Source organism: Canis lupus, chromosome 14, assembly GCF_048164855.1.
Source record: "Canis lupus baileyi chromosome 14, mCanLup2.hap1, whole genome shotgun sequence".
NCBI lineage: Eukaryota > Metazoa > Chordata > Mammalia > Carnivora > Canidae > Canis > Canis lupus.
In genome coordinates, this window is record NC_132851.1 from 21104007 (window position 1) to 21127816 (window position 23810).

The 23810-nt window shown below is 40.3% G+C and overlaps 1 protein-coding gene across 4 annotated transcripts in view; it reads left to right on the forward strand.

The window, feature by feature from the left end:
- Positions 1 to 23810, forward strand: part of COL14A1 (collagen type XIV alpha 1 chain) — a 216156-nt gene that overhangs the window by 178148 nt on the left and 14198 nt on the right. For all 4 annotated transcript variants that reach the window (XM_072774345.1, XM_072774344.1, XM_072774346.1 and 1 more), the window contains exons 43-45: positions 9050 to 9085; positions 10068 to 10134; positions 13051 to 13239. In XM_072774345.1, coding sequence (XP_072630446.1) covers positions 9050 to 9085; positions 10068 to 10134; positions 13051 to 13239 — 292 coding nt within the window. The remainder of the gene's footprint in view (positions 1 to 9049; positions 9086 to 10067; positions 10135 to 13050; positions 13240 to 23810) is intronic.

The window sequence follows — 23810 nt, forward strand, 5'->3', positions numbered from 1 at the left end:
CTTTACAGGGCTTGGGTATAACAGCTATGTGTTAACTAGTCCTGTCTCCTGGGTAAAAAAAAAAAAAAAAAAAAAAAAAAAAAAGCTGAGAAATTCAAGAATTGGTAAGAATGGGAGTGGATTTTTCTAAGTTCTATGAGAAAGACAAGATTTCCCATCAAAACACACACTTAGGGGCACCTGGATGGCTCAGTTGGTCAAGTGTCTGCCTTCAGTTCAGGTCGTGGTCTCAGGGTAGTGGGATCAGGCCCCACATCCGGTTCCCTGCTCAGTGGGTAGCCTGCTTCTCCCTTTGCCCCTACTTCTCCCCCTGCTTGTGCTCTCTCTCTGTCAAGTAAATAAATTAAAAAAAAAAAAACAATATAAGCAAGTAAATGTAAGTAAAACCAGATGAATGAAACTAATTTTGTGCCTCTAATCTCTTAGGGTGTTTAACTGTGCATTGGGAGGGGTAGGGAAAGAAATGAGCACATCCGGGTTGGTTTCCTCATCTGTAAGTTGAGGTGGTTGCATTAAATGCCTCCAAAGCCACATCTGTTATCTCCTGTAACTTTCAAATTGTTTCTCCTAGGTGCAGGTATTAGCATTCTGACATTATCTGTGATATACTGAGTCTGTATCCACAAACTAAAGTAATTGGAGATGTGTAAATGTATGTACTACTGCAAACAGGTGAAGAATTAGCACATGAGTGAAATTTGAAGGGTGAGGGTAGAAGAGGTTAATGAGTTAAATTTCTATGGCTGCCATAACACAATTCTGCAATTTTGGTGGCTTAAGATTACACAAATTTATTAACTTATGGTTCTGCAGATCATAAGTCACTGGGTTAAAATCAAGGTGCTGGCATTTCCCTTCTGGAACTTGTAGTGGAGAATCTATTTTGTTGTCTTTTCTAGCATCCAAAGACTTCCCACATTCCTTGGCTCGTGGCCTACTTCCATCTTCAAAGCCAGCAGCGTTTCATCTCTCTGACCATTCTTCCGTAATCACATTTCCCTCTAAACACGGTCCAGAAAGGTTCTTTGCTTTACGGACCTATATCACTGTATCTGGGCCACTGGATAATCTTAGATAGTGTCCCTAGATAACCTGGAGATGCTTGACTAAGTCACATCTGCAAAATCCCTTTTGCTGCATAAGGTAATATGTTCACAGGTTCTGGGGATTCGGGCATGGACACTTTGAGGTGGGTTGCTTTTTCTGCCTACCACAGTGAACAAAACATAACAGAAACATTGGAAAGACCCCTCTCTCCCTCTCGCTACCCAGAGAGCCATATTACTTTTTATTCTCAAAACTCATTTCAATAAAATTTCATCCACAGAGTCCTTTCCCAAAATATGAACAGAAAAGAATGCCTCCAGACTTTAGCAAGCATGTCCCTATTTACACACCGGAATGAATGGTCTCCTCAGCAGCCACTTCATATAGTGATAGACTTGTTCCAAATACAATGTCATTGCTCAAAAGCACTTTTATATCTCCTCTTTTTAAATCCAGCTGATAATGGGTCACAGAAAAAAAATTTGATTGCTTTATCTTCACACATAATTTTTTTAACCCACAATAATATTACTAAGAATGATCACAGACATGGAAACATATTCTACGCTCACACATGTAATCTATGCAAGCAAACATACATGTGCACATGCACACACACACACACATACACTCCTGTCTTTGCCATTCTTTCATTGCAAACTTTTCTATTCCTTTGGCTCTAGGCTATTTCTCGCCAGAAAAGACATCTGAAAACATTATCTCTGCTATGAGGCTTCAGTCAACTTCCCAAAATGTGCTCCTGGCAACGAGAGTTCCAGAATATTTCAACAGGGCTCAGAGAGCAAGGGATGCTGGTTAAAGCAGTGTCTGAGGCCATGCATACACAATCTGTTTCTCAGAAAGCCATGAGATTTTTAGGACACCAAAAGCTTTGAGGTGTCCTGAAGTGAAATGAGAAAAAACAAAAAGCTGCTTTAATTTGATGAGGCCACTGTCTACCATATGTGTGCATCAGCTGCTCTTTCGTTCCTTGCACTCTTGCCAACACCTCCTAGAACTAGTTTCCCTTAACCCAAGCTGGGTTGATCCTGCTCCATGAGGAATGGAATGAGAAAGAAGAGCTGGCTGAGGTCCTAAGGAGAAGAAAGTGGGGCATACAAGGGGTGGAGAATATATTAGGTTAAGTAGAACCCCACCCTGTTCATCCACTGGTCTGTTGTAGCTCCAGAATAGACTCTCAATATGGGGCATACAGAAATGTCAATAAACTTTTTCCCCCACAAATAAAACACTCGTTAATATTATCTTCAATTATTGTAAATCAATGGAAAAGGGCCCTTGATGGTAGCACGGGGGCCCATGCCACTGGCATTTTTATCAGAGACAGAAGCCATTTAGTGTATAGGCACTGGGTGGGGTTGCCACAGTAGTAGGCTTTGGGTTTCTTCTCAAAAGCCAGTTGTTCTCTAAACTGTCCAGCCCAGACTTTTCCTTGTGCTTTGGGGTGTAAGCAGCCAGATGCCTGCTGGCTGCCAGACTGGCGTGACTAGTAAAGCAGGCTCGTTGTCGTGGTGTTAAGGCCTTGATTGATTTCCCATGGATGTCTGTCTAGGAAGGCAGGAGGGAAAGAGACCAAGAAAGACAGACTGCTCCACTGAAAATAGCAACGTGTTTCCTAGGTCGGTGCCAGGAACGTGTGCTTTCGTGCACTCTGCCATAGCCACCGACTTGCAAGGATGGGTGGAACATGCACTGCTGCTGCTGCAGTCCTAATTCCTCCCTGAAGTTGGAGACTAGGCTGAGATGTGGTGCCTCTGCCGCAGTGGAGCAGAGGGTGATGAGGCACACGTCAGAGGGGCCATGAGTTTAGCTTGAAATCAGTACAGCTGGTTAGGTCCACTTCATCATTTAAAGAGCTGCCCGGGTTCTAGATGTGGCCCTGCCATGACCTTAACTAGCTGTGCAAGCCACATCGCTTAAGCAATTAATATAGGCTCTCAGAACGCCAGTTTCCTGATTCATTCATTTAAAATATTCACTGGGTAGCCACAATGTGTGCAAGATACATGGGGTGCCAAAGATAACCAAAATATTTTTCCAACATCCATGGAAGATCTAGAGAGAATGATGTTTCTTTATAAGTAGGTATAATAAAAGGCAGGAAGTGAGAAGTGCCTTGAGGGAAAGACAACAAAATTGCTATGAAAGCCCCATTGAGAGACAGGGAAGGATAAACAGGTATGCCCTGAGCTGATGGAATGGGGAAAATAGCTCCTGAATGAGGCAGCATTTCACTCGGATCCTGAAAGGTGGACGTGATTGCCGCCCACAAAGACAGGAAGATGGCATTGATGGGGACTGTGGTAAGACATAAAGCGAACACAAGGCACCCCATCCCATCTTTTATACGTTTTAGTATTTTTCAACTCTTTCTCTTACTTCATGGCCGCTGCCACAATTTTATTCCATACTCTCTTCGTTTCTCACAGAGTTTATCACAGGAAGCTCTAACCTCCCCCCTTGCCTCTGCTCCAGCCCTGGTCTTGTCATTCCTCAGCTGCTGAGTGAGCCTTCTAGCACATCTTTGGTGTGTCCTTCTCTGGCTTGAGTCGCCTCACTGGATCCCTGTAACCAGAGGATGAGTCCCAAATATTCAACCAGGTAGACAAGGCCCTTCCTGATGGTTCCTTCCTTTCCCTTCCAGCTGACCTCTCACCATCTTTTCATTTGGAGAATCACCCAGAATTATGTAGAATTCTGCCAACACATGCCATCCTGTTTCACACTGGTTTAGTCTTTGGGAAACTCTTCCAGTTGTCTGAGCTGTTTTCTCCTCCTTTCTCCACCCGGGCTGCTTCTGGTTAGATTCTTTTTAAAACTGTGCACTTCCTGTGTGAGGCCTCCCTCACCTCCTCAGGCAGAGACACTGCATTTAAATGGTCCACATCCAGCCCTCCCCTGAAATGATCCATCCCTCAAGGGCAGAAATGTCATCAGACTCCATGTACTCACATGTTTTTATTCCTAGATTCCAACTCAGTTTCATATTCTTAATAGGGTTTTTGTTAGGTCTTTGTTCTTCATAGGCCTTTGTTAAAAAAAAAAAAAAGAAAGAATGAAACTATGTTTGCATTCTAGGTAGGCTGATGTGCAGAGGAGTACTAGAAGATTATTCTTAGAGATTGCTGCTTAGACCATGGAAGACCTGTAGAGCCAAGCTAGGATGTTTTGATTTGTGTTAACAGGCATCTTTAAGATGGGCGACTTGGACCATACTGAGATCATTCCTCCTTCCTCAGCACTAAAATCCCATGAATCTATGAATGTAGTTACTGTAGTTTCTTTTCTTTACATTTCAAGGGTTCCTGAAATTATAGGAAAATGTGCCACTTTTTCTTGCCTACGTCTATAGGGAATATATGTTTTTCCCTCAAAGTATACTTTGGTGCAGCTATAGACCTTCCTTTGCTCAGGAATTTTTATTTTGTTTTTGTTTTACTTTGCAAAAATCAAAGGAAGGATGTCAGAGACATTGAAATAAAAAATAACTTCTTGCCGTACAGATATTCTATTAAATGGATCTTTCACTGAGACTGCCTTGCTGTGCCCTGTAGCTAGTTAATAACCAGCATCATGAGCCTGAGTTTTGGAATTTCAGGCCAGATTGAACATACCCATCCCTATGTACCAGAAGGGGCTGCTGTTTTGTACTTTTCATTATCACTTGGGTTCACCCTTTTATTTCTTTTTCTAAGTTTTAAATGTTTCAAGGAGGCCAATTTAATAAACAATAGCTAGCAATGGAGACGTCAAATAGTGTGTTGGTTCAGAAATAAAAATACTTTTATTAAGGTCAAATGTTTTTCAAGAAATGTGTCAGGTTAACACCAAGTTCTGGGTTGCCTGGGTTAGGTTGGAGGGACTTGTGATTGCCTTTTTATTATTGTTTAACTAGGAAACGGAATTGAAGATATCGGCAGAATTATTGAATAGTGTTCTCGTTCACTTTGCTAAAAGCACACTTTGCTGGGGAAAGAGTGGACTCTGGAGCCCAGCAGATTGTGTTCTCATCGTAGATTTTGCATTTTCTTGCTGTGTGACCACGGGCAAGTTAGTTAACCTCTTTGTGAATCACTTTTCTGATGTGTAGGTGGAAATAACATCTAGCATTGTCACAAAGAATAAATTAGATTATATTATTATCTTATTATTATCTTAGATTATTCTAAGATTACTCTTATCTGATAGGAGTCTTCTAAGGATTAAATAAGGGAGTCAATCATATAGGGCTGTTATAGAGTTAAATGGGTTAACACACTGAGAGCAATGCTTGGAACATGGTAAAAGCAGCTTAAGTTGTTAAACTGCTGGTATTTACAAATGTTTTCTGAATATATTAAAAATGTGGACTATTTACTTATTTTTGTTTGCCGATTTTTGGGCTTTGTTTTACATCTAATTCTTGAAAAGCTGGTTCCATTAAAGACTTATTTCATGGTAACATATATAGGTCTTTTCTCCAGCTAGAACTTCAAGGGGACATTACTGCATCTCTAGGGACTTGGCCCCTTGTGGAGCCTAAGAAAGGAGGAGGACGACACTGGTATATCTATATTTCAAAAGAATTGTGAGGGAAAGGTGCCTTGTAAATCTTACTTTTGCAAACAGTTTTGTAAAGTAAATTGGATACTTTTTAATAGAATCAATTCTTTTTTGAAAAGATATTACTTATTTTAGAGAGAGAGCATGAGCACAAGCAGGGTAAGAGGCAGAGGGAGAAAGGAAGGGAGAAGCAGACTCTTCTCTGAGTAGGCAGCCCAATGTGGGGCTCTATCCTGGGCCCCTGGGATCATGACCTTAGTCAAAGGCAGACACTTAATCGACCGAGCCACCCAGGAGCTCCAAAATCAACTATTTTTCTGATGCTCTAGAAGCTCAATACCTGAGAATGTCTTAAATTTTCTTTTTTCTTTCTTTCTTTTCTTTCTTTTCTTTCTTTCTTTCTTTTTCTTTCTTTCTTTCTTTCTTTCTTTCTTTCTTTCTTTTCTTTCTTTCTTTCTTTCTTTCTTTCTTTCTTCCTTCCTTCCTTCCTTCCTTCCTTCCTTCCTTCCTTCCTTCCTCCTTTCCTTTCCTTTCCTTTCCTTTCCTTTCCTTTCCTTTCCTTTCCTTTCCTTTCCTTTCCTTTCCTTTCCTTTCCTTTCCTTTCTTTCCTTTCTTTCTTTTCCTTTCTCTTTTTTTTTTCCAATCCAGGCAGTTGAAATGAGGCTGCCATCCAGACTTGCAGTAAAATTAAGTCATTCATTCATTTGGTTGATGTCTCCTTGAACACCTGCCCTGGCCCAAGTACAATCCTAGGAACTGGGGAGACAGGAGTTTGCGAGCTAGATACAGATTGACTGATGTGCTCAGAGTGGTTACCGCGAGGATATACTTTCTTTGTAGAGTTTGAGATTTACCCCTGGCAAAAGGGGAGATTCTCCTCAGCTCTATTTTTTTCCTAAATTCTGTTCCTTGTGCTACATTGTTCCAAATACTGTTGACATTATGAGATGCTAACACATTAGCCTTGTAAGGAACCCCAGTGACTATTTAATGTAATGGTTTGATCTGACAAAGAAGCCCAGAGAGTCTAAGTGGCTTACAGATATTATCTCATCTCTTTTTCCCCAAAATATTAGAATGAAAAATTTCCAACAAAATTGACAGAATTTAGAGTGAACATGTATATGCCCAGCACTGAGATTCTACTATTATGTATATGCGTGCATGTGTATTTTTCAAGAAAGTTCTCTTGTGCTCTGTTGATTATTGATCTCATTTGTAATCTTGAAAAATTATCTTATGGTACACTAAAGGGTGGATTTATTCTTCTAGTTGAAGTTGACTAATATCTTTCTTCTCACTTTATTAACAGAACAAAAGGAAATTCAACATCAGGAAGTAGCCAGCAGTCCTAGATTTATAATGAATATTTCCATTTAATTTTGGACTTAGTTGAATGTTTGAGTAACTCTTTTATGTGGGAAACGGGCTAAGTGGTTTTAGGAATATAAAGTCATGTAAATTATGGTTTCCAGTTTTAGAGATCTTACTACCATCCACACAGAGAGAAGAGAAATCCATGAGTTGGCTTGTAGCCATTGAACATTTGACTGGATATTTGAACTAAGTACTGCATTAGAATATTCCTACTGTTGATACTTCATTTATAAGATTTATGGTTATAAATACTTTTAACAGTTTTCTCACATTTCAAATGTTTTCATACCCTGAGTACATGAGATCTGTGGGAACTCAAATGTGTAATTTTGAGGAGTAGAAGTTAGGAAGGTTGGAGCTAAATAACAAAAGACTTTGAATTGAAAATCCAGCTTTGTCACATGGCTGGCTGAGAATCACTGAGTGGCTCTGAAGAGAGGAAGTGCTGCCTTCACTCAGTGGGCCCTGAGCTTTCTAAGTTGTATGCTGGTGGTATCTGAGGAAGGACTTGTGGTTATGTGGGGGACAAACTAGTGGGGGAGGGTCTTTGTTAGGGCAGTCCATTAGAAAGAAGTTACAAATGCCCTGGTCTGAGATGGTGAGAGTAGCACCTGGGTCATGGAATGGAGGAATGGCTATGAGATATTGCAATGCAAAAAAGTGTGTGTGTGTGTGTGTGTGTGTGTGTGTGTGTGTCTGTGTTGAATAGACACACAAGATGCAAGGGAAGGGAGCAGAAAAGACAGAACCAGTGGTGGGCTCAAGCTGCTTGCACCTGCTCAGGAGAGTGGGTTATGTGCTTCTCTTTTTTTCTCAACTCTGTCTTCAGTGATAGCACATTTATAGCTTGAAATCAACCATGGTAGATGGATTTACGCCTCCAATGGCAGCAAACACTGCAAGTCAGGGTGTCTGTTTTTCCCAGAAAGCCAATTTCTGAAACCAGAATTCTGAATTTGGGTGACTGTTAACTGAATAGAGATTCTGGAGAAGGAATTTGGTTGGGACCTGTTGAGTTTATTGTAACAATGGGGAACAGTCTGACAATGTGGGTGAATTCCATCTGTAAATGGTATTCGCTATCCTTTTGGTAGAGACTGTAAAAATATTGTTCAGGGAATCTATTACATTGCTTCAGAGTTGAAGCAAAAAAATAAAATGCTCTGAACACACACGTTTTGCTTATTAGTGTAATTTCATTACAGAAACGCTTGAAAACTCCATTATTTTTTCAGTAAAATTTTTTACGATAATAATAACACAGATTCTTACAGGTCAAAGAGTAGCTAGACCACAAAACAAAACAATAATTCAGCTTAGAATTCACGTTAATAAGTGACCAGGAAGAATCAGGGAGAAGGAGCTGTGTGCTGTGACGCAGATGAAAAACAGAGTCCAGTTACGGGCTTCCACAAATCTCATGTCTTACCTGATCCCTGAGGATGGAAGATCATTACTTCTTTTGAGAGATATGCTTTTAAAAATGGAAGCAATGTAGCTGTTCAGCAGAGGCTTGTAAAATAAATTATGAAGCATCAGTAGAGTACAGTTCATGGAGCGATATGTAGAATGGAAAGATGTGAATGACCTATTTGGTGACACGAGATCACAAGGCAGTATTGCTGCATGATCTCAATTTTGTGTTAAAAAAATACTGTGCGTATTAAAAGGCTGGGGGAGTAAGATGTTTAAAAGAAGTACTTCTGTTTGTTGGAGTTTCAGGTTACTGTTTGTTTCTTCTTTTTTAAAAAAAAGATTTTATTTATTTATTCATGAGAGACATAGAGGCAGAAACATAGGCAGAGGGACAAGCAGGCTCCTTGAAGGGAGCCCAACGCGGGACTCGATCTCCAGACCCTGAGATCATGCCCTGAGCGGAAGGCAGACTCTCTATCACTAAGCCACCCAGGCGTCCCTGTTTATTCCTATGATGTATCTATTTTTGCTGCAGAATCTCTAGAGCTAAGAAAAACATCTTAATAAAATTAGAAAAGATGCATTCTCATTATGCCCAGCTGAATACAGTGTTAATAAGTAACTTGACAATTTAAATTTTTTGCAGGGTATCCCTGGGGCAAAGGGAGAGCGTGGAGAAAGAGTAAGTATCTTCTGGCTCTGTTTATCAGGCACAGCTGGCTGCACACCTGTCACTGCATTAGCCTGACAAAGGATGACCATTTACTATCATGATTATTCATCGCTCTTATTCCATTCCCTGTGTCCTCCTTCTCCTCAACTCACTGGACTGTGAACACATTGTCAGATGGACTAGCCCCCATGGGCTAGGAGTCAGGAGACCTAGTTTCTAGTTGCATATCTGCTACCATTCAGCTAGATGACCTTGGGCCCCTTTCTTTAAGGATAAAATGGAGAGAATCAAACTCCGCTAATTCCAAAGTGGATTTGATGACATATAATGGATCTAAAAAGGCTTCCAAAAAATAAAAGCTCTACAATGCCAAGTAAGAGAATGGGGCTTGTGTTTTCCCTGATGGGCTGATATTGGCACCCAATGGCAGGCGTAGAGTCAGAGGACTGGCTGTTGAACTTAAATCAGTTTATTTTAGGAGCCTTCTCTCTCTTTTGAGAAATTGTGCTGTCACTGGTAGTAGAAACAGCAGTGACTTTGGGCTCATGCACTTATCTCTGTGAAACCTGGGGCAACATCTTTAACTCTGTTCATCTACAAAATAGGTTTAACATTTTTCCTTTGGGTTGTTGCCAATATCAAATAAGCCATTGGCTGACAGTGTTATATTTTATAAGCTCTAAAGAGCTAAAAATAAAGTACTAAATATATATGGGTTTTATTTCAAAACTATGAACTTTTTTAGAATCTGGGACCAGAAATACTTACTTGATTTTTCATTTAACAAAGGTTTCCAGAATCTTTGCACCATGAGTGTCAAATTGCTGACTCCTTCTCTGTATCATGGTGACCAATCCTATCTGTTGTGGGAGCCAAAGAGGCCAGTTGGGAACAGTGGGTTAAGTCAGATCTGAATCCTGGAAGTCTTGCCACATGGCTAGGCTCATGGCTGAGAGTAAGAAAGATGTTTGTTGTTTTTTTTCCCATCCAGGGCGACTTGCAGTCTCAAGCCATGGTGCGAGCAGTGGCACGTCAGGTGTGCGAACAGCTCATCCAGAGTAAGTGTATTACAGTTCTCTGTTACTTGTCCAATTGAGAATCTGCCTTTTCCAGAAGTTGGTGACTCACAAAAACTCTGCTATAGCTTTGTTTCGGTGCAGATAGGCAAGCTTTACAGATGACAGTCAACTAACCTCTTTAAGAGATCATTACGGATCACCCTAGGATCCTGTATTGATGTCACAGACACCAAATTTCCTCTGTGGCGTCTGTCCAACAGCTTTCCTTTTGCCCATATAGATTTAATTTGACTGCCCAGACCAGATTTTTTATTCTTTCCTTGTCTTCAAATGGATAGTTTTTTGTTTTTTGTTTTTTGTTTTCTCAAGTTCTCAGCACTTGAAAGGTGCCGGACGAAGGAATCAGAAGCTGCTTTCAGAAAGATGAGTCATTGAGTTGATTTATATCAACTCACTAGATTTAAATCAATACTTGCTTTTTTTATCCTTTTCTTTTGGTTAGCCCGAGGTCCTTCATGTGATCTTTAACATTTATGCTCAAAAATACCCCCCCCACACACATATACATACGCATACACACAGGGGCAGCCTTCATCTTACATCTTACATGACATCTTACATGACACTTGGGCTTCATGACAAAAATTACACCAGAACATACTGTATATGATGCCTGCCCCATGTCTTCATTTTAAACTTGAACCTTACAACAGGACACTATTTCAATTACTGGTTTGTGTTCATTCACTTGCATACCCCCTCCCCCCATTTTGCATTTTCCTCAGGCCCCCTGACATTTTGTCTCAATAATCTAACCAGAGGGTTACTAGTGTGGGCCCTTCTTTGTCAATAATTTATTCAATTCCAGATAGATCTAAGGCCACGTAGAGATGAAATATTCAAACCCAGCCATCTCTGGCCTACCTCTGCTGCCAGACCTCCTACTTGTAACATATTACTCCACCTCCATTACCTGAGTGGCTGCATTAGCTTTGGAAGGTTACATTTTTTTGACCCAGGAATGTCTGCAAGTCCTATAAATGTCCAAGAAGACCCATTGGCTGGCTCCCAAATTCCATCTGTAGTAGATAAACCCAGTCTCATCTTTGGGAAGGCATCAAGTGAAGGTAAACATTAGCTTGGGGATTTTCATTAAAACATAAATTGTTTGTACAAACCATGTACAAGCTATCATCTTCAAACATAACAGTAATGCTCCCTATATCTTAACTGTATTTCATTTATGTTATATTGCCCAAATTAAATATGTATATCTGAAAGAGAATTTGCCAGTTCTAAATGGAACCACTCAAGTTTAATGCCAAAACAAGATCTTTAAAAACACAATATATTATGAAAGTTAAATTGAACATTGAGTGGAACCCATCCAAAGCTCACTTGCACCTTGGATTATTCTGTAGGTTTCTCATTTCAAGTATACAGTGTAAATGAGCAGAGAATTATCTGAAGGAAGCCTAGGGGTTAAATCCAGATAGGACTCACTGACCACAGTATGTGGGATATTTCATAATAGTTGCTGTCATAGTCCACTGTAGAATAAAAATCTTATATAAACATATGATCATTTAAGACATGCCCTAAAAATTGAGAGTTCAAAATTGAGTTTTTTTCCCCCTCTGGAATTCTCAGCTTCTTGTGAATGAGTTCGAGGACATGGAAACCGGCAGGGAGTGATGCAAGGAAGCTGAAATAAGCCTGGAGAATAGGGAGGCCCTTTCTGTCGATGCAGTTGGGAGAAAAGAAATAGAAAAGATTGCACGCAACTTTATGAGCAAAACCCAACCTGCCCAGGGGCTGTTGCTGACACCTCAGCCATCTTCCCACATGCTTCTTCAGGTTCCTTTGGGCTCCTTATTCCATTACTTAGGTTTCTCCTCAGAACTTGATTCCTCAGTTAGCAAATAATTCTTCACATGCTCAGTTATCTGGTTTTTAGTCCAGAGCCTGATTGGAAGAATTATTCTAGGAAAGGTGACATGGGAAACTATGTGAGACCAAAGTGATGACAGCTAGAGAAGTGATAATGGAGAGTCTCTTGTCAAAGGAAGAAGCTGGAAAAGCAGATGTAGGAACATCCACCCCACTTGGACAATCATGGACATGCCCACAGATGGCCCATCAGTTATGATCATGGTCCTGTGCTCAACAATGCATTGAATATACTTTAGAAATAGCCCCTCTAAAAATGGTTACAACCCTTTATTTAGATTTGAATGTTTGAAAGAGGATAGGTTTTCATCTAGAAAATCCACTCACCTGGGAAAATCTTATCTTCGAATGTTGCCGGAAGACTGAGGCATTATGTTATCAAGCACTTTACCAGTCTATACTTCTGATTATTAAACTACATTCTTCCAGGCATAACGGAGTTAAGGGATTATAGGAGCAAAAGCCAGATTTAAAAAAAAATAATAATAAAGCTAGTGGGAGTTTCTGCAGCTGGGACCCAAGTAAAGGTTCCTGCAAAAAAGGCTTGGCAACGAAGAGTCGAGTTGAAACAAAACACTTGTCTGGGGATTTGTGAGCAAGAGGGTGGAGCAGGCTTTGTGGGTTGGAAAAAAGACAAATACTTTGGAGGAGGGGGTGTTGTTATAGAGCAAAGGGGCAGCTCGGTGAGGGTTTAGGGATCAGGTAAATGTTGGGGGCAAAGATCAAATATATGACTTCTGCCCAGTGATGTTTACTGGGATGCTGATGTGAGCTGTAGCATTCCAAACACTTGAGATGCGACTTGAATACGATCCAGATGTTCGTATCATCCAAAGTAAAATGTAATAATTTTTAAGTTGGAAATCAGCATATTTCAGAGGGGCGTGCTTTTCCTCTTGTGGTTGTCTCACAGAATTGTCCGGAGCCTTGACAAATAATACCACCAGTCTTCCCTTTCTGTGTGTGACAGTTCAATGAACGATGTCTTTGCCCTTTGTGTCTCAGGTCACATGGCCAGGTACACAGCCATCCTCAACCAGATTCCCAGCCAATCCTCATCAGTTCGGACCATCCAAGGGCCTCCTGGGGAACCTGGCAGACCAGGCTCACCTGGAACCCCTGGTGAACAAGGACCCCCAGGGACCCCAGGCTTTCCAGGAAATGCAGGCGTTCCAGGGACCCCGGGAGAACGAGGTGAGCTGAGCCACTTCTCTCATTGGAACACCACTGAGGTGCGTACACTGAAGCACAGTGCAACAAGGGTGCTCATACAATGATGAAGTCCAAAATAATGAATGTGAATTGACTCCACCTCATCTCTTCTCTAGCTTCTTATTTATTTATCCCCAAGATTGAGCAAGTTGAGTAATCTACAAAGTATTTCATCAAGAGCCATATCTGCTCATTTGAAAAAGAAGGATCAGGACCCCCAATTCACCTCTCCGAGGCTTTTGAGCGAGTAAGAGAAAGGTGTCCCCTCCAGATGGAGAAATTAAGAACAGGTGCCCCTTCCAGGAGGTAGAATTAGAAAACGCTGCCCTCCTCTGGACAGATGTGGCATCACACATATGTCATGGTAAGTGGAGAGCTCACTTCCTAGATCCGGTGCTTTTTTTTGTGCAGTGCCCATAGTGGGCAACAGTTGGTGGCAGTCCTCAGGTGAGTCATGAGTCACATTGACGTATGATTTACATATGCCTATGTAGCCAGCTATAAACTTCAAATGAAAATACTGCTTGTGGTTCATCTTCCTGTAAGTTGCTTTTTATTTGTTTTGTGGGCCAACATTTTGTCTTTCCTACTAAAATTTCTTGACAATAGAAATCATATTTCTGTCTATATAATCTACCCAGCCTCTTGTTTTCCCTTATAGGTCTTAGCAGCATTGTATAATACAATAATAAGACTGATTGAATTTCACCAAGTTCTATAACTCACCAAGATCTCCCACTCCAGAAGCCACTTAAAGAAATGTGGGGAATTGGAGTTACCTATTAACCACAAAGAAAGTGGTGGGGAAAAAGAGAACTGCTAAAAGTACTTTCTAAGATACAATTTTATAGAATGTAGATCTGGGAGAAGGTAACCCATCTGTTTGCCCCGTGAATCCTGTAACTTTGGTGAGATGGGTAGGATATTTTCCTTTTATAGCATTTGAGATGTAAGACTGCAGATTACAAAGTTAGTACTTTGTGCCCACTCTCGATCCATGCCAACGGGCCATGTGCATTTCTGCCTCTGCACTTTCATACACATTGTTCCTCACTTCAGAAATGTCCTTTGCCTTCCCTGTCTTATATATGTTCTTACTCATAGCTCAAGGCTCAGCTGAACTTCTGTTTCAGGAATGAAGTTTCTGTTGATTGCCCCGGATGACAGTGTGACTCCACCCCCCGGGAACACCTGATGCACTGACCTTCTTTCCCATCCATTTTCGCACTCACCAGGTGTAGATGGGCACCTAGTTGCCAAGAGCGAGATCAGGGCTGAATTGTATAGTACATGATAAGTCCTCATTCAGTAGCTGTTGCTGTAATGGGCAGCTTGGGTCTGGTTTTCCTTTTCTGAAGGTTTTTAGTGCCAGGACACTAAATCAGCAGATGTAGAGAAGCGCATAGTTCCCACACAGCACACGGATGAGGTGGCAGCTGGGAAGGTGGCCACCTCTGTCAGCTGGGCACCCTCTGATGGTGTCGGTGATGGATCACCTGTGATGCAGGAGGTCTGGAGCCAGTGCCTGAGTCACTGTTTGCAAGTCACAAGTTGTGCTTGTTCTTTTTGGAAGTCCTGTTCTTGTTCTTGCCAGACTGACTAGCCTTTTCTGCTCTGGAAGAGGACATGAATGCTTAGACCAGAGAAAAATCTTCCAGGAATTCTCAAACAGTGGCCCAGACCACTTTTGAAATATGAATTTCTACGATATAGTTTTTGTACCTCTGTATCGATGTACATGTATTCCTAGAGTGTAGTAGACCAAGCGAAATCCTGTCCTGAAGATACATGGAGGATGACACTGCAACAGAAAAGTGAGACATGCCCTTTGAGCATGAGGGAAAGTGATTTTAGATCATCGCCAATTGATAGTAATGGTTTTGAACTTGAGGCTAGGGTTTATAGGTCAAGGCCCAAGGGACTTTCCTTTAAAAAAAAAAAAAAAAGAAGATTTTATTTATTTGAAAGAGAGAGTGAGAGAAAGCTCAAGCAGGGGCGAGGGGAAGACAGAGAGGGAGAAGCAGACTCCCCACTGAGCAGGAAGCCTGATGCAGGGCTCAATCCCAGGGCCCTGGGATCATGACCTGAGCCGAAGGCAGACCTTAACCAGCTAAGCCACCCAGGCACCCCACCAAGGGACTTTTCATTCCTAGCAAAGTATTTCAATCCTGTTGCAATTGGGATTTGTTACTGCAAGGAACAGTTTTTGTTTGGTCTTATTGCCCAAATACCCAGAAAGTGTTGAGAGAGAAATATCTACCTTTCCGCTAAATCAAAACAATTGAATTTTAAACCTGAAAACACTTCAGCCATCTTTTCTCCTCACCCTCATTTTGTGTAAAAGAGAGTGTATGAAAATATTGAAGCCCAAGGAATTTTGAAATCAGCCAACATCAGGACTAGAAATAAAAACCAGGGATCGTAAGGTTGGTGGTGTTGTTTTCTATATAAAATATGATTATCACGGTGCTCTATAAATGATTTTGAAAGGATACTATATTGTAATAAGGAAAAATAACTATTATTATTCAGGAATGCATTTAGATAAGTGGTAAACTACAAAAGCAATGTGAAAAGAAATATGGTTGTTGAGTACTTCAGCCTAGCATTTAAGTGAACCTCACTTTCTTCTGAGGCTTCCTGTGTGTCCCACATGAATCTTCATAAAAGAAATTCACCACTCCATTGGCTTGTCTAATTTTTCATTAGAAGTGCTCCATCTGGGGCAGCCCCGGTGGCGCAGCGGTTTAGCGCCGCCTGCAGCCCGGGGTGTGATCCTGGAGACCCGGGATCGAGTCCCACGTTGGGTTTCCTGCATAGAGCCTGCTTCTCCCTCTGCCTGTGTCTCTGCCACTCTCTCACTCACTCTCTCTGAATAAATAAATAAATAAATCTTTAAAAAAAAAGAAGTGCTTCATCTGGTTTCCTTATTATAATTTTCCAAAGTTTTTATTTTTTATTTTTATTTTTTTATAATTTTCCAAAGTTTTTAAAGTAAGCTCTATGCCCACATGGAGCTTCAACTCATCACCCTGAGATCAAGGATTGTATGCTCTACCAACTGAGCCATCCAGGCACCCCTAATTTTTCAACGAATTTTTGGAACTCTTTTACATAGGATATACAGTAAGAAATACATTTTTCATCATGATGCAGTATGCATGTGTATGCGTATGTAACTGAAGCAAAAAGGAATACTACTGATCCTTACTATCATTTCCTGTTTTCCTCTGTAAAAAGGTTGAGGGGCAGCCTTGTATTTTATTACCTCAGTTCAGAATACATTGCCCTACTACAAAATCTTTGATTAACCCAACCATTAGCACTGAGCTAGCCAAAGAATATGCATTTTTGGAGAACAGAAAAGGAATTACAAATACTACTCCCACATCAGCAGTGTGAAATAGAGACTGTTCTCGACTTACCTTAAGCACCCAACAGAAGACTATATTTTGCCTCCATCTGATTAGCCATCTCCCTCTCATTAACCCTTCGTCTCCTTTAACTTAAACAAAGTATTTTTTCATAACTGTGGGGAGCAGTCTTTTAGCTGTGTTCACAAAATGAATCCCAATATATACAGAATCCTTAGAATTTAAGGATTTGAAGGACTCCTGTTGCTCATGTTGTTCATCTAAGGCTTGAACTCCAACTTGGACTTGTGTGATTATTAGCACCCAGAAGTAAAGAGGTGCCGTCTGCATAGCAGAAGCAAAATGTTATGCAGCTCAATTTCTCACCTTCTTTTTCATCTTGTCACTCATACGATATGGCTCATGCAGAGCAAAGAAAAGCTGTTCTTCCATGGGCTATGATTTTGTTGCCTTTCCCCATTAAACATTGCACTGTCTTCAGGAAAATGGCTCTCTATCCTGGCTTCCAAAGTTCTCAAAGGCTCTAGAGTTCCTCTGTTGTTCCCTGACCTGAAACAACCGAATCTTGACTTTTCTGACCTAAATTCACTCTCCAGTCAGAGCCTTGTGTGATTCTAACTAGACCCCAGAAGACCACTTCATTTCTAATTCTGATCTTTGTGTATCATTTCCAGATGACTAATTTCATATTTCCTTATTCCATTTATTTAAATGCTCATATTTCACTCTGGTGTCCTGAACCATATATTAACACAGTCAAAAATAAGTTTGTTGGGTCTATATTTGGCAAAATTAAGTTTCTTATTTACTTGAAAAGAACTGAGACAGTTTCTTGATCTCAGTATTAATGCAAACCCTTCTGTTTCCATCTTTCTCCAAAATATATTGGATCATAGGAGCCATCCAACTTAAGATTTTTGTGTTCAGATTATACATCCATGAAGCTATAATTTAGATCTGGTTTATTTTGTACAATAAATCAGTAAATATTTATTGAATGCAGGGTTAGTGTAAGGCTTTTGGCTTCATAGTGTGTGAGATAATACTATTATTTATGGCTTTCATTTATTAGGCACTAAATGCATCTGCCAATATTGTGCTCAGTCCTATATACACACTCTCTCATTTGGATAAAATAGAAGACGTGGTCTGGATAAGGAAGGAATGTGAAACATTACTGAAGATGCAGGTTGGGAGAGAAAATGCTAAGTGAGTTACGTTGAAAGTAGATGCTGTCAGAATATAGAGGAAGACATCACTGTGGCCTTTGAAAAGAAAAGGTGCCAATGTTTCTTAACCAACTAGTGTTGTTAAGCGACTGTTAGTTGCTTGACACATTATTAATGCTCATAAAAATATTACAATGTCAATATTAGCTCTATTTTTTAAAAAAAATTTATCTATCTATTTATTTACTTATTTGAGAGAGCATAAGCATAGGGGGAGGGGCAGAGGGAGAAACAATCTCAAGCAGACTCCCTACTGAGTCCAGAGCCTGATGCAAGGTTAAATCCCAGGACCCCGAGATCATGACCTGAGCTAAAACCAAGAGTCAGACACTCAACCAGCTGAGCCACCCTGGTGCCCTTAGCTCCATTTTTAAGTGAGAAAACAGACTCAGCTTGTTTGTTAGTTATCCAAGGTCACATCGCTAGACGATAGGGTACCAGAGTTCAAGTCCAAATCTGCATCATTCCAGAATATCTGTGCTTGCTCTACTCTGCCCTGTGGCTACCTTGGAATTTATTGCTGGGGACTCCCATGGGAGAGGCCAGAACCGTGCAGGGTCTAGGTCACCCCTGTTTCATTGTGGCTCTTACTAACCACAATTCATGGCTCAGTTCACACAAACAAGTCAACAGCTGAACTGACCCGAATGTCACAGCGGGTCATGGTTGTATTTTTTGTAAGCTCCTTGCACACTCTGCTCTGTATTTGGAGAGACTTGGGACATCCATGAACCAGCAAATGACCAACTTTGAGGTGATTTGTTGGATAAATATGAATGTGATAAAAAAAATCTTCCATGATTTTACATTTTGGCACTTGAATTTTTTTTTTTTTTTTTTTTTTTTTTTTTTAGGATTTTAGCATGTGCCCAGGCTACAGAAGAGTCTAAGTAGGGAAACTACATGGAGGGAAACTGGCCATGGGTCTGGCAATTTAGAGTGCACCTATAGAATTATACTTCTGTTATAACATCTAATCCTGGGGGAAATAGAGGAGAAACCTGGAACAAGGCAATTTCCTCTTGTGGTATTTTAGAAGGGAACCAGTTTACTTGTGGTATTTTAGAAGGGAACCAGTTTCACTTCACTATTTGATGCTGCTTTAGATGAGTAGCAGGACGGGATGTCACTTGGGCATCAATCATATATGCCAGCACCCGAGCTTTGCCACTTACTAGGTGTGTAATCTTGGCTGATTAATTGTACAACTTTTTAAAAGATTTTATTTATTCATGAGAGACAGAGAAAGAGAGAGGCAGAGACACAGGCAAAGGGAGAAGCAGGCTCCATGCAGGGAACCTGATGTGGGACTCAATCCGGGGTCTCCAGGATCCCGCCTTGGGCTGAAGGCAGGCACTAAAACGCTGAGCCACCCAGGGATCCCAATCAGACAATTTAATCTTTTTTTATCTTCATTCATCCATTGAACCAGCACTTACTGAGCATCTGCTACTTGTCAGACACTGTGCTGCATGTTAATGACATAGTGGTAAACCGGGCATACATTTTCTACCTTTTCTTACCTAGCATGGACATAGGTATAAAACAGACTTACAAAAACTACAAAAAAAAAAAAAAAAAAAAAAACTACACAAATAGTTTCATTTAGTTACATAAGTTGTAAGTGCCAGGGGAAAAATAATCCATGATGCCATGCAAATGTAGAAGAGGGGACTCTGGCTTACTCTGTCAAGTCAGTGATGTTTTAGCTGAGACCTGAAAGTTGAGGAGTTTGGCATATCAATAAGAGAGTCAGAGGAGAACATTCTAGGCAGAGACAGCAATAACCTGTGCAAAGGTCCTGAGGTGGGAAAGGGCTTGAAACCTTTAAAGCCATGATTCTCAACAGTAGTTTCTCAAAATTTTGTCTCGTTTTCAACAAATAATTTACATCTCCTTTACTGTTCCAAAATGAAATTCATAGATAATAAATATAGCTTGCCTTCATACTAGTTAAAAACTAGAGTGCCATGTAGTGTAACGTAAAGAAGTAAAATGAAAGTTATTTATAGTTAAATCATTTATTCCAGTATGCAATCTGATCATAATTACACTGGAAACAGAACGAAGAAGTCAAAATGTATTTATATTAAATAATTACTGAGAATGCAACAACTACAAGTTCAGGCTGATGTAGCCAAGCTTTATCAATAACATGTCATTCTGCATTTGTCCCTATTGTGTTCACAGTGAAGATTGTAAGAGCAAATACATCATTGGCATTATGCAAATCAGTAAATCATCTACTTTTTTCAGACACCTGTTCCTTGGTTAACAGATCTTTTGATTTTTCTATTATATTTCTTTTTCCTACTGGGGCTTTCTCCAGAGAACCCTATACCACTATCTCCTTCCACCCATTGACAGTCGTGATGTCTTCACCCATGCTAGTGCCTGGAAAAAAATTGAGTGGAAATGACTGGGAGGTATCATTACAAAGATTTTCCACATTGGAATGCATTAGTTTCTATAAATGTCATTAGCACTTTATACCTACTCTGTGGGATCAAATACTTGGGATGCAATATTAGTATTGAGGCTTAAAAAAATAACAGTGTTGGAATGTCATCTTTAATCACAAGAAAATTTCATGTTTTTGTTTAAGAGCCTGATGCTAGGGCAGTTTCCCCACTCTGTTTGTTGCCCAGATTAATTTCGTATTGTTCTTTGAGGATATAATCCCTGAATGACTTTTCGAAGTTGCAAAATTATTTGCAAATTTATTCCCCTTTAGTTTTCCCTGCTACTGAAGACCACATTTCTAAGGATTGAATGTAAAAAAAGATAAGACTTAAGGATCAATTTTTTATATAAGTCCTAAGGCACTGTGATTAATTTGAAGAAGATGGACTCTGTTCCAGAAAATGAGAAAGGGGGTATGTGAGAAGGGTGAGAAGGATGAGAAGATGCAACGCAACCCAGCCCCCAAAGCAAACACATGTAGAGAAGGAACCTGCCATACTCTGGTTGCCGGAAGTCAATGACAAGCCCCTTTGGAAACATAGAAATGGCTAAATCTGAGTCCCTAAGGCTCATGCCCATTTCACGTGAACTAACAAGTGTGAAGAAGGCTAGAGAGAGCTGGGTCTCAGGCTGATTCGAAGCTGAGAGAGAGAAATAGGGTTCTTGTGTTCAATATTTCTGTGGTTGAAAAGAGCTGTTGGCACCGAAGATAATTTGGCTGAAGGCTTTGGTCACAAATGCAGAGTAAAAGCATCGCAGTTGCCAGACAGGAATGCCTTGATGCTAAGCATCTGTGGAACTTCTTGATGTCCCTTTTATCCTGGCTTATTCCTGGAAGAATTATCTTTATGGGACAGATCAACTTGATTAAAGATAAAGGGTTGGCAGGGCTCTTGTAATAATTGGCTTGTTGGTACTTAAATATTTACAAGTCTTCCCTGTGATGTTGTATTATATTTGATATTCGGTTGCACGAGGCGTAGTCTTTTCATTGCTGTTAAAAATCTGCTGATGTGCATGTTTCTTTACTCATCCTCTGTCTCTCATCTCCTGAGAGATAAACTCCAGAGAAAGAAAGGTAGCTTTCTCTTTTCTCACCCAATAGTTATGTGGTAAAGTCCAACTTGAGGTGCTCTGGAATAAGACTTTTCTCTGAAGGTTTGATACATTGTTTTTTCCTAAAGTATAGTAACCCAAATGCATAGAAAAGGAATGTTTTTTTCTTTTTCTTCACTGTATCATCTTTTATTTTGTTAGGGTTATTTTTTTTCTCTATTACAAATTGACTCCTTACATTCAACATGGCTGCAGAGAGAAGGTCTATGTGATACTAATTTATTACTAATAACAAATTACCCTAAAGCTTAGCAACTTAGAATAACAAAGCATATATGATCATGGTTTTTATGGGTCAGGGATTTAGGAGTGGTCTAGCTGGGTGCTTCTGACTCAGAGTCTTCCATGAGGTTAAGTCAAGATGACGGGCACTGAGGGGGGCACTTGATGGGATGAGCACTGGGTGTTATTCTGTATGTTGGCAAATTGAACACCAATAAAAAATAAATTTATTATTTAAAAAAAAAAGTCGGCAGGAGCTACACTCCCTTTTGTCTTTTTTTTTTTTTTTTTTTTTTGCCATGAAAGCTAATAGAATTTCTGTAACTTAAAATATTTTGAAACCCTTAATTGGAGGGTCTTGTGTAGTGGATCTTATCAGATTCTTGCACTGGGTTTCAGTCCTTGTCTGGGGTAATGGATATCATGCTAGAAATACCACTCAAGGTTAATGCCATCTCAGCAAGATATCTTTGTATGGTCCTGGTTCATATTTTCTGCTTCACTTCAAGTATGTACTTTTTGCTCTAGCCAAACTGAACTGCTCTGTGCCTCAGTATTAGTTAGCTTTTGCTGCATAACAAACCACAAAAATCTCACTAGGATACAACAGTAAATATTATTTTTTTCACCACATATCTGTGGGAAGCAGGGACAGTTCTGCTCTCCTTGGAGCCCTGGCTAGAGGGGCTAATAGTTTCCTAGAGTAGGTAATCCTCATGGCAGTGGCAGAAACAAAACAGGGCAACCCAACCACCCAACCATATTTCAAGTCTCTGTTCATATTATTGCCACTAACACCTCATTGGTCAAAGCGGGTCACATGGCCAAGCCCAACACCCAAGAGCTAAGGAGATGCATGGATCCAAAGCAAGAGAAAATTGGTGTATAGATCTTTTGCAGAGTGATGAGGAATTCAGACCATTAATTCAGTTTACCACATTCTTCATATGTGTCTTTTCCTTTCCTACTGCCCTCAAAGCTAATCCCCACTGTGCCCTGTTCTTGTGCCATTTCATGGATTTTCACCTGCCCTTCCCATTCCCCAGAACCCTCTTTCTTCCTCTGGCTCATTCAGACTCAAACTTCAAAAGTCATCTCAAGAGTCACCTCTTCCAGACCGCTCATCTTTCCCCTTGGTTTGTTTGTTTGGCCAGTGTATTGGTTGTTGCTACCCTGCTCTACTCCAGCTGAGCTAGACTGAGTAAGATCTCCCCGATTCTTGCTCCCTGAGCACATGTCTCCACCACAGCAGTTTCTCATTATACTCTAATTGTTGGTGTACTCATTTGTCTTCCCACTGGACTCTGAGTTCCTTGAGTGGGGCTGTGCCTTTCATCTCTATATTCCGCACCTCCAGAAGCTTGAACAAGAACTCCATACATGAATAGACGGCTACCTCACTAGTGTGTAAGACGTATCATTTAGCCCCCAGGTAGACTATCCCTTCTTGAATTGTTTATTAATGATTTCACTTCTATTAATCCTGTCTAACCAATAAGGCTGCATGTTTCCCAAAGGCCAAACTTAATGCCTATTTTCCTTTTATTTTTCATAATACCTGAATTGCAATAGTCATTTCATGAATCATAAAGGATTTATGGTGTTGATTACTACTTGGCTAGTTTTTTGGCTGCCATTTGTCCTTCACTCTAGAGCCATGAAAAAACAGAAGTCCATGTGGCTATAGTACATCAATCCTAAGACATCCTGTTAATAGCCAGTTACGGCCAACTTGAGAATGTCAGCATTTTCTTCAAGTCATTATTGTGTCAATTTGTCCAAGGGGGAAAAAAAGGTGAGATTTTTAAATAGGAGGTTTGGTTATACTGAGTAGGAAAAATATATAAAATAGTAGCAAATATCTCGGACATCTCAGTGCCCAGATTTTAGAGTGTCTAATTTAGATTTCTGAGGTCAAAAGATCAAGGGACCTCTGCTTATTATGCCTGTGTGTGTGTGTGCTTACTATATGTATATGTAAATATTGATAGAGGCAAACAGAGAGGCAGAGACAGAGACATTTTCTTTTATTTTTTTTAAGATTTTATTTATTTATTCATGAGAGACACAGAGAGAGAAGCAGAGACACAGGCAGAGAGAGAAGAAGGCTCTATGCAGGGATCCCAATGTGGGACTCAATCTCAAGACT